The sequence below is a fragment of the Schistocerca americana genome, chromosome 2 (assembly GCF_021461395.2).
Source record: "Schistocerca americana isolate TAMUIC-IGC-003095 chromosome 2, iqSchAmer2.1, whole genome shotgun sequence".
NCBI classification, from domain to species: domain Eukaryota; kingdom Metazoa; phylum Arthropoda; class Insecta; order Orthoptera; family Acrididae; genus Schistocerca; species Schistocerca americana.
In genome coordinates this window covers 721,948,862-721,961,057 of record NC_060120.1, presented here as the reverse complement: position 1 = coordinate 721,961,057, position 12,196 = coordinate 721,948,862, and the positions used below count along the sequence as shown (strand labels likewise).

The 12,196-nt window shown below is 36.0% G+C and overlaps 1 protein-coding gene across 1 annotated transcript in view; it reads right to left on the bottom strand.

Moving 5' to 3' along the window:
- LOC124594377 (adenylate cyclase type 3) overlaps positions 1 to 12,196 on the bottom strand; it is a 686,894-nt gene that overhangs the window by 43,795 nt on the left and 630,903 nt on the right. The window contains exons 18-19 of the mRNA XM_047132746.1: positions 8,136 to 8,259; positions 2,729 to 2,853 (exon numbers count right to left, since the gene is read on the bottom strand). Of these exons, the coding sequence (XP_046988702.1) occupies positions 2,729 to 2,853; positions 8,136 to 8,259 (249 nt within the window). The remainder of the gene's footprint in view (positions 1 to 2,728; positions 2,854 to 8,135; positions 8,260 to 12,196) is intronic.

Below are 12,196 nucleotides of genomic sequence, written 5' to 3'. Positions count from 1 at the left end.
ATCTAAACTGCAGCACTTCACTGTTTGCCATCCCCACCATACTATATCTTCCCCTCCTTGCCCCAGCCTCCTCCTTACCCCCACCCAGTTGCTACTCCTGTCATGTACTGGTGCTGCTTCTCACAGTGTGGTTTCAGTTGCCTGAAACTGCAGACATGCGCGTGCGCTTGCGCATGCGCTTGTGCGTGCGCGTGCACTTGCACGTGCGCGTGCATCTATTGTTGACAAAGGCCTTAATGGCCGAAAGCTATAATTGTGTGAATCTTTTTGTTGTGCCTATTGCGACTCAGCATCTCCACTATATGGTGAGTGACAACTTTCTCTCTCTAATATTGACTTATTTATATATTGGACAAGCACTATACTTGTCTCCCACTCTTCCTTTTTATAACTTTATGTGTATGGTTTTGCCATTGTTGTTGAATTTGTCAGTTTAAGATGCAATGTACATAGTTTCGGATACTTGAATTTTTGAATTTGTCAGCTTAAGATGCAATGTACATAGTTTTGGATATTTGAATGATTCTTTTAAAAATATTACAGTAAAATCTATAGTTCTTCTTTTTATGGGATCATCAGGTATCCTTAATGATTCGTATACATTTCTTTTTTAGGATAGGATTATTTCTCACTCTCTCTCACTCAAACAATGACAAAACATATTAAAGAATGCATTAAATCAGTCATTAACATGACTGTCCTTATACACTAGGTCCAGTTGATCTGCTGCAAGTAAGTGTCGAAAGTGTCCCTGGTGTCTGTTATTATTATTATTATTATTATATTTATTATTAATATTATTACTATGATTGTCTTGCCTGGGAGGTTTGAGAGAATATTGAGCTTTAACATAATGGTTGATGTCATCCACTGTAAACAGTTATCGAGGTAGCTTACAAAACCCTTGTTGGACCATTATGTGAGTATTGCTTCTCGCTCTAGAATTAGATTGAAAGGTGAAGTGGAGAATATCTAAAGAAGAGCAATGCATTTCATCATGAGTTCATTTTGTAGAGCAAAACAGAGCATCATGGAGATTCTCATCCAACACTAGTGGCATTGCATGTCATAGAGCAGTATACTGTCAGAATTCAAAGAGTGTATATTCCCAGAAGAGTCAAAAATATATTGCTTCCATTTACAAATATTTCTCATGAAAATCACATAATGATAAAATTATAGTGATTCCAGCTCATGTGGACATTTCCTAACAGTACGTTTTTTCAAGAGCCATTCACAACTGGAACAGGGGAGGGGGAATCACATTGATACACAAAGCACCCTGTGCCACACAACAAGAGGTACGTGCTTTGCAGAGTATATTTATGGTAGATAGGATGGATCAGCAGCTTTCTCAAAGACTTTGTGTGTGTGTGTGTGTGTGTGTGTGTGTGTGTGTGTGTGTGTGTGTGTGTGTGTGTGTGTGTCCATGAAACAATGATTTTTATGTATTTTTAAAAAGTGTGGCCATGTATGGGAACTGTTCTGTTATTATGGTTGGCTGCAAATCATTGTAAATGATCATGTAAGTACACAGAAGTGTGAATACAGTGAAAATATTTTGATCTGACTCTGGCACGATTTCAGTAAGCAAGATTTTGTTTCTTTATTGTGATAAGACATAATGAACTACAGATCACACACTTTTACTAGGCCCCTGAGTGGAGGGTGCTAAGAGCAAAAGCTTGCAGCCAACTCATAGCATATTGGCTGCCAGGACAAGTCCCACCTTCTTCTTCCAGATCAGTCAGCTTACAGCTTATAAAAGAAACACATATGTAATGGATTAATGCATCACAGTAGTGACACAAAAGTTGGTGGAGAGTTATTAGCAGGACCAGGTACAGCCTCTTAGCTCATTTTTATAAGCAGTATAAACAATCACTTAGCATAACACTACACACAAATAAACACAATATTCACAGTGGTTGCTTATTGCTACAGTACACAACACTGTTATGTAACTAAGTTTGGCAATGAGTGCAAACATTCTGGGGTGGCATGAATTCACTTGACTTTCACCCTCAGAGATGGACCAAATTAAAATGCATGATATGCACAGCTGATTCAGTATAATTATTAAAACACTGATAATAATTCTTTTTGAATGTTACAGAAAGATAACAACATAAAAATCAATCATTAAACTCTTATATATTTGTGGGAAACAGTGAGATGAGGCAGTTTACTCGGTTATAACAGGAGTATCTGAACTATTTTGTGACCTTCTATGTCTCATTTCTTCCTCATGAGACAAGTATTAAATATTCAAAAAAAGGCACAGTGTAATGTGTGTGTTTAATTTTGTGTCATTTAGAACTGACACAATTGCTTCTAAACTGTTCACTGGTAAGTAAACATTATTAGTCTTCATTTATGGGTTTTATTTTGAATAACAAATAACAAATCTAGAAATAATGACTTTTTGATGGCTGTCAGTCCTATTATGTTTGTGGCAGAGTCATCTATATGCAGCAATCAATAATGACAGTCTTTGGATAGTTAGATTGTCTGCAAGCAAAATACTCCAGTTCTGTATGACTGTTAACTTATAAGCATATGGTTATTAAAGTGGTTGGCTCTGATGTATTTCTAGCTGCAACAACAAGGGATCATTTTGCTTTGCACATTTGGCATGTAACAGTAACATAATTAACAAGTACTGCATCTGTTGCACTTTAACGACTTCAGTGTAAAGGTTGTTTATGTAGTTATCTGCTGAACTAACCTGAATACATCCTGCTTTCCCTGTGCTCTCCATCCGTGAGGCTACATTGACTGAATTGCCCCAAATATCGTAATGAGGTTTTCTTGCACCAATGACACCAGCAGTAATTGGGCCATGATTAATTCCTGCCAAATAAAGAGAAAAGTTTGATGTGGATAATATTATTCATTGCATTTCAATAATGGTTTCTGATGTACTAAGAAGTGTATTGTAGATGTCGTTCATAGCCAGTTGTTTAATGAATAATAATATGATAACTAATTTTAAACATTTTCAGTAAAATAAATCAGACTTACAGAGTTCTTAATGTGATATTTAGAGATTGATGCTGAACAACAGTGTGGGTAAAATTCCTTAATGTCCACATACATTAGATATTGCTATATAATCTAAAGTTATATAAGCTACTGAGGAAACTGAATTTGGCCAGTTTTACACATAAAATTACCTCACTATGTTTGTACTGATGTAAAAGTACTGAAAATTTTATTAATTAGATTTGTTTTGTGCTAAGCACTTTATTATGGTTAGAGAACTCAAATTAATGACATGATCATGCAAAGCAATTGATATAAGTAGCTTTGGTTAAGTGTTTATTTTACTTTTTGAAAGTTTGTATTGAACCAATGAAGTCACAGCTATTGCACTGTATTTACAGGTTTGCTTATCAGAGCAATAATCTTCAGCTCTCTTCTTTTGGTGTCTAGGGTTTATAAGTGACCCAGTCATCAGGGCCAGTTGCAGGCCCAAGTGACATAGGCAGTCATTTTAGACACTGAATAGAGAGGTGCCAGTGGTGCTAAAGTGGAAAATTTGTTTACAGTGTGCATCATAATTATTAGTGAAAACTGATATTAGTTAAGGTATATGATGCTAGAAGCAAAAATGTTTCAGTAAACATGAGTCTGCAAACAAGTTATTTGCTAGATAATTGCAAATGTTTGGTTACAGGTCACCACTGACTACAGTATCAAATACTGCCCTATTTCATTTAAATGTATTTGAATAGTTAAGTTTTCGGTAGGGATGAAATATCACCAAATCATGAAATTTTAATCTTAACACTCATTTTTTATACTGTAAATTCTCTGCTAAGCTCCATTATCTTATACTGACGTATTTATCAGCACTTTTTGAAAGTTTCCAAATCTTCTTGACTTTACCAATATTTTGCACCTAGTGGTGAAACAAGTTTTTTTTTAAAAACTCTAGGGGTACCGTACTTCAAGCTAACACATTCTCAAGAACAGTTGTGTCAACTGTCAGCTTTAGTCAATTAAAGCAATGTCTTCAGGACAACAGATTCAGACTTTAATTTGAAATATTTTGCCAAGTAAAAGCTTGACACAGTCAACATAATGCTTTTATCCATGGTAATAACTGTCAGCGCATATAATGAAGAACTGTAGAAGTTATTTATGACTTTATTAATTGAATACCCTTCTTTTGTATATCACACACAAACTTGTGTGTTCTTTTTCATTTAAATATATAAAAATGTTTAGTATATTTATCTATTTTCAATTACTTTCATGGTAAATTTTCTGAAATTTGATTGCTTAATGACCAGTTTTCATCATGTGTAATGCACAACTTATGCACTTTAATTATGTTTGACACATTTGTTTAAAATTAGGTGACATTTTTGTATGCCTATTTTTGCCTGACCTTTTCTGAAGGAAAATTAAATAATTTGTAGATTGTAGGATTAAAAAGTTAATTATTTATAAAAAAACAAATATTCTGTATTTTCATTCTTTCTGCTTGGTTTAATAGGTAGCATATTTTTATTGAAGCTGGAACAGTATAGTAGGTCTAGTTCATTCTGCTTTCACTAAAGTTTTGAAGATCTCAGGAACTACCTTAAAAGGGAATGAATTGTTTCTTCTTTTAATATTTAGCATTCAGATAAGATTCAAAAATTTATTGCTGTCACAGAGGAATGTCTATATATCACTCTCATTTAGTAGGGAGTTCAGAGTCTTGAGTTTCCTGAGTGACACTGGTCTCTAACTGTACAATTTGGTGTGGACCACTATACAGTTTCAGCCACTTCTTTCAAAGGTCACCTTCATTAACTGAAGACTCAGATATAACAAACAGAGTAGCATATGATCATTTGATGCCTTGTATCAACCTGTCAGTGGTCCTCATTCTGATCTTCTAAATCATTTTTGTGTTTCTGGTATCTGTGTATTATTATATGTGTTGTAGTCCTCTGTGTTACAACTACTGATACAGCCAGTGATGCTAGATGGAACAGATACAAAACATGAACAGAACTGTCACATCTACAGTGACATTCTTGCTCTGCATTCTGACCGTGACAGACCACTTGGTGCCATCCAGCTGACATGTTTTACTCTGCTAATGGTGTCATTCAGGTGTGGTAGAGTGGGGTACAGAGTCTGCATACCACTCTCCCAGCTGTTGTCAGCTTCTCAGAGCTTGGAGCCACTATACAAAACATAAACAGAATTGTCAAGTCTACAGAGACATTTTTGCTCTGCAATCTGACCCTGACACCAGTTGCTGCCAACCAGCTGCTAATAGTGTCATCAGATATGGGAGACAGGGGTGCAGAGTCTGCATACCACTCTCCCAGCTGTTGTCAACTTCCCAGAGTGTGGAGCCACTATTTCCCATTGAAATAGCAACTCAGCTGGCATAATGAGGCTGAGTGAGGTCTACTACACTCCTCCCACCAAATAAAAACCCTTGGCAGTTCTGGCAATTGAACCTCAATCCTCCACTGACCGTCCAACTGCAGAGGTGGACTGTACAATGAAATAATGAGATTTATGCCCCTGTCTACACTGAGAACAATCCCTTTGCCACACAGTTCATACAAAGATTTGTTGAACAGTTCTCACATGAAAGTCATTCTGTTAGTGCCAAATCTTTTTCTATCTATGTAAATATTTATGAGGTGAATTTTACTTTGTTTTTAAGTTTCAGCACTCTTTTTTTGTGTTAATTAGATATTGGTTATATAGGAATGGATAGTGCTCCAGAAGGGAATTTTCTCTTGCAGTAGCATGAGAAATCTGCACCAAATCACAACCTTAACCCAGAGCCTTGAAGTAATGCTGTTTTGAGCTGACTTATGGTGAAAAAACACAGATGCATAATCTTGTGATTTTGCATTTGTATGTGCAACTTTCCAGATGACAAAAGATAACTTAAGAAAGTATACAATTTCTAAGCAACATATTATTGTGCTATCAAACAAAAACACAATGTCCTTACAGAGTATCCTAATATGTATAACATATTTATATGTTACTTGACTTGTTATTGTGATCAATCTTTATAACATGTTATATTATGCGTTACAGCTTCCACGGTTCTGTTTGAGTAATGACTACCAAAGGTTTGGCACTAAAGATATTAAAATTCAGGAGGAACTGCAAAAAGTAACTTAAGATGTTGGGCACTAAATGCTATGGACAAAGCCAGAACTGGCACAAAGCTCCTGGAATGACTTTAGTGCTGCCAGTTCTTCTAAGCTGAGTTTTAAGCAATGAAGTTCAACAGCATAGTAAACAGCCAAAAGATGACTTGGAACATTGGTACGAAATATCACCTTGGTGATTGGGAATGATTGGGTGAGTGAAAATGACTGATTGAATGAGAATGAGAGAGAATATTCTAGTTTTATCTAAACTGAAGGTGGAAGGGGAAGAAAGGAAAGGAAGAAAAAGGGAAGGAACTTACTATGTCAGCTACAGTGAGACTTTATGCATTCATATAATTGAGCACTAATTTTATGTGAAATTATATGTAATTTTATATTAATTGGAGATCCAGGTAGCAGGCTGAACAAGAATCCAATAACCATGTCAATGGGATGCTACTGTCACCATCTTTTTGTCCCAGTTTCACATTTGCAAAGATAATATATTTTGTATCTTGGAAGACCTCCAGTGAAGCTTGCTATCAATAAGTCAGTGGAAGGGCTTGAAAATTTTTCCAATGAATACAGCATTTTCACAAAATCATGATTATTATGCATTGCAATCAGTTGAAACATAGGTGATCCAGTCTTTGTCATTAATGCAGTGACCAGAGGCACCTAGCACACCTATTTACCAAAATAAATTAATGTAATATGGAATATAATCATGCTTTCAGTGTTGTTTCCACAGTCAGTATATGCTAATAAGGGAGAGAGAGAAAGAGAAAGAGACTTTCAATAATGATGGCATCAGTTAAAGTAAGTAATATGATATGAATAACACAATGTGTAAAGCCATATATTTCAGGTAATGAGCAGTCAACTGGTAAATAAACAAAAACTGGATTTTATAAGGGAAAAAATTGTGTAAAGCTTTTTTTAAGTTTTTGTTATTGGTTGGTACTTCATTAGTCCCAGTGGATTGATCCAGCAGAGTGAATTCAGAAACATGCTACAGAACTGTTAAGTCCAGGATGACATAGAATCAATGGTGACAGCTTAATAGGAAAGCAATAGTAGACACAGTTCTCTTTCGATTTCAGAATTCTCATGTGTTATGCATGAAAGAAAACAATTCGCCACTTTATTTAATTCTTACTCATACAGTAGCATATCTAACAAATGGTGAGCACCTTACAGTTTAACATGGAACTGTGGCATTTTGTAAATTTGTATTGTCATACACAAAAATCTATAAATACTGCTGTAGTCAACCACAGACCTGGCAGTGACTTTAGTGGCCCATCAAAGTACATTAAGTGTGGCATAAAAAAAAGGTGGAAGATTTAAAGCTAAATGCAGAAACATATTGTTGCCATCCAGCCTCAGTTACAGTACAAAAGTCTGTAAGAGTTAATTTATAGATCATGCCTACTGTGTTATGCAACAAATGATAGAAAGTAGTATATTAATTTTTTAATTGCTATGAAGGTAAATTGTACCTAATATGTACATTAAGTTCAGAATGTTTTTTTTTCACCAGGAGTCAATAATGTCTTCCTGATAAGTGTGCCACTGTGACAGTGCAAGGCTAAAAGTAGACAGAATGTCTGTCTAATACTGAATTTTAGTAGGCAATACTCAAGCACTGCTGATACACACATTTTAAACTAAAAAAACTCTTAGCCTTAGAAATGGATGGTTGCTTCATCAGGTAGGAAAGAGGTATAGATTTGGGAAAACTGAAAAAAGGCAACCACTTAGGCATGAGATTGAAAGGGACCCTTCTTTTTTGAATATGAGGGGAGGCTAATAGTTTTGAAGGCTAGGAATAGTTTTCTTGTACATATAAATACATGTATAAGTGTACTGAAATTTTAACTCATGAAGGTAAGCAGAGGTCAGCCATTCTGTCTCTGTCATTTTACAGTTTTCTTAAGTTAATTCTCCTTTTGACACAATAATATCCTAATTTGATCATCAATTCAGCAAGGAAAGTATTAAACTCACCCATTTTTAGCACGAAGTGGTTGAAACTCTGTTCATTAATACTCTGTAGTGCTTTCTTGAGCTCAAGTGCAAACTGAACAAGGAGAGACAGATGTGCCCACCTTACTGTAATAGGATCATCAGGCTGAAGGAAAAGAAAAAAAGATAAACAGTTTAATTCAGCAATGCTATATCTGAACTGCAAGTCCAGCAATTATGTGGAATCTATTACTACTTTCATTCATCATTTAATGTATCTCACTAAAATACAGTTAAATCCATAACAACCATCCTGAAAGTAGCAGTCATAACAAAAACAATGTACAGCAAATACTTTCAAACATCTAAACTAATAAAACTGCTATATCAAAGCAAGGAAACTGACACTTCTCTTTCTGTAAGGAAATTTTTTTCAGTAAATAAATCCCATGAAATTATTAATATTGGAGGAAAAAGAGATCCCCCTTCATTGTAGTGGTGGAGAACGTGTAATATATGGAGAGAGTGCTGAGCAGAGAATGGGAAAGTAACACGCAATGGATTTAGCAAAGATCTGAAAAGAGGGTGATGGTATTAGTGTTGAGATGCATGAAAGAAAAGTTCTTCCAACGAGTGCTAGATGAGGTGAGATGGACATACATTCTAAGACAAAAAGATAAAAGATACACCATGAAGGAGATGTGATGTACATGTACAGACAAACAAATAATTGCAATTTCAGAAAAAATGAATGATTTATTCAAGAGAAAGAGCTTCACAAATTGAGTAAGTCGTAAGATGTTGGTCCACTTCTGGCTCTTATGTGAGCAGTTATTTGGCTTGGCATTGATTGATAGAGTCGTTGGGTGACCTCCTGTGTTATATTGTGCCAATTTCTGTCCAATTGGCACATTAGATTGTCAAAACCCCAAGATACTAATAATGGTCCAAACATCCTCACTGGGGAGAGATCTCACAACTTCAATGGCAAAGGTAGGATTTGGCAAACATGAAGACAAGCAGTAGGACCTTTTTCTGTGTGCTGGTGGATGTTATCTTGCTGAAATGTAAGCCCAGAATGGGCTTACAATGAAGGACAACAAAACAGGGCATAGAATATTGATGGGCATACCACTTTTCTGTTAGGGTGTTGTGGATGATATCCAAAGGGGTACTGCTATGAAAAGAAATGGCACCCCACACCATCACATCAGGTTTTCAGGCTGTATGGTGGAAGACAGTCAGGGTGGTATACCCACTGTTCTCTGGGTTGTCTCCAGACAGGTCTTTGGCATGGAATCTCACTGACTAGAGTTGATCTTCATTAAAGAGTCCACTTTGAACCAGGCTTCGATTACCAGCGAAGATATGTCTGGGTACACCCTGAGCAGCAGTGGAATACCAACATGATTGTCACACACCATACAGGCTGAAACCCAGAAGTGATGATCAGGGTTGGTATTTCTTTTCAATTAAGCACTCATTTGGTTGGTATACTTTTGTACCCTTACAGCAAAGTGGTATGTCAATTATGTTCTATGCCCCACTTTGTTTTCCTTCATGGTAGGACATCCTGGGCTTACATTTCAGCAAGGTAATGCCTGTCACACATGTTGAGAGTTTCTACTGCTTATCTTCATGCTTGCTAAACCCTACATTAGCCAGTCAGGTTGTCTGAGCTCTTCCAGTTGAGAAAATTTGTAGCATTATGGGCCGGGCCCTCCACCATCTCAGGATTCTGATGATCTAATGAGCAGTTTGAAATAATTTGGCATGGTATCCTTCCGGAGGACATACAACGTCTTTATCAATCAATACCAAGCTAAAGAACTGCTTGCATAAGAGCCCAGGTGGACTAATTCATTACTGACTAGCTCAATTTGTGAAACTCTCTGTTTTGCATAAATCATCCAGTTTTTCTGAAGCTGTAATCATTTGTTTGTGCATATACTGACTTCTGTCCCATTTGGATAATTCCTTTGTGGTGCCTTGTTTTTTGTCTTAGAGGCAGGGGTTCCCAACCTGGTGGTAATTACGCCTAAGGGATAAAATGTAATTTTCTTATGGGGTAAACGTATTTTGGCTGTGAAACAAAATTATTTTTTAAAAGGTTATTACTATTGTGATTAATTTGTAAGGCAGAAGTATGTAAGTTACCAGTAACTATATTTTTTTCAAATACCACTGTTAATGTGACCCAATGTAATGGAAGTTACAGCTAGTAAAATGAATGTATGAATAACATTTTCTTCACCATACTTCACCCACTGCACACATATTATAGCTTTTTGCCATGCATCTATGACAGTAAAACAGACATACTTGTCATGTATGCTTAAGTATTTCACAAAATTGCTTCTCTGAGTTCTAGGCAGTTCCTGCAGTAGATCAGAAATTGCTTCATTATCCATTTGTGCAACAATAAATCAACAGCACAACAGAACTACATAATGGCTATTATACTGCTGCAGGCCCTACACAGTTTTGTCATTATTTTTGTTGCTGTTATTGTTATTAGTGACAGCGGTCAGACACAAAGCACTGCCAGCCTGAAGATTTACAATTTCTGGCAGCTCAGAAGTAAGGAATCCAGCAATCAAGTGATTTAAAATGAGCAGGCCCGATTACAGTGCAGACATTTTAAGTTGGCTGATTTGAAATGTGGCTGCAGGGTGTGTGTGAAGCAAATGTCACTAGGGAGAGGATTTGTGCAGAGGAAGTAAGTTTTGTAACAGGTGTCTTGTCTTCTTGCCTAAATGTGGATACTTTGCTTTCTCTTCTCAAGAGTTGTAGGTAGCACTCACAATGTGCTGAGGCTTGCATCATTATACATGTGAGAATTAGGGCTGTTCCTAGTGACTTACATAATTACCTCACAACTCAGCAGAGATAACATTTTTAAAAAAGAAGTCAAACCATACGTCGATAATTAAACTGGGATTGTATGAAGGTATTGCAGAACTCCGTTTGTTTACCTTAACATATATGACATGTTTTAAAATATTTGAGGCTTTTACAAACCATCCTTCAGGTCCTTAAGATGTGGTAACTGGGTAAAGTTGAAATCAAATGTGAACCCAGGAACTTCATTTTCCTTTAAAATTGAGAAAAGCCTATCTTATCCTCAGACCAGGAAAGTTAAAAATACTGTGCAAATGATTAAAATGGCCCTGAATAGATTCTCGTTTTAGGATTTAAAACATTTTCCCTCTGTCCATTATTCAACCTTCCAGTAGGTTGTTGTAGTTGGTGGCTAATAGTTGCAAAGCTGGAAGACAGATAAATCATGTCTGACTAGACCCTAGACAGGAGTTCTCACTAAGGCAACTATTGTTAACAATTGCAGAAAAGCTGTAATACCCAAAATACAAACTTCAAGGACACCATTCTCTCTTTCAGTGTTGTCAGATGGGACATCAGTGACAGGAGTGTACTTAAAATAATTTTGTTGGAGGAAGGATCTAAGAACCTTCAAGAGATGAGAAGATGTCTTTGAAGCACCGTTCATGGAGATGTATAAGCATATTATGCTTCTAAGTACTCTCATAAGGCTTGAAAGTCAAAAAAATTAAACATGACTAAGCTTTTTATTTATTTATCAGTTGTTGCTCTGTGAAAGTCATTTCTAGCTGATGCCTGTGGAGCAGTTTGCAACTCACATTTCTTAAACTTTCCTGTTTCTGTAGGTGAGTGATGAATGTGTACATAGAGCAGAGTGTTGTTTTGCCGAGTTATTATAAATTTCATTTTTTTCAGAATGTCCAAAACACACCTCTTATCAAATTTGTATAGTACATGCATAAATGCATAAATTTTATTACTATGTGAGACTTAAATGATAATGTTTTATTCTCATTGGAATGAATGTTGTTTGAAAATATTGCTAGAAACTTATGCTAGAGGTTTTCTTTCACAGTATTAAGATGTATTGCATCTGATTGTTTGGAATGAAGTGGTGAATTTTCAAGTCAAATTTTAGTGGACAATTCTAGTATAAAATCTTCAACAAACAGTTGTTTGTACTCAGGTGGTGCACAATCCGTCTGCACCCACTATTTGTACCCAATGTCATCTTATAGGTTAACATCTTTGCATAAAGTATG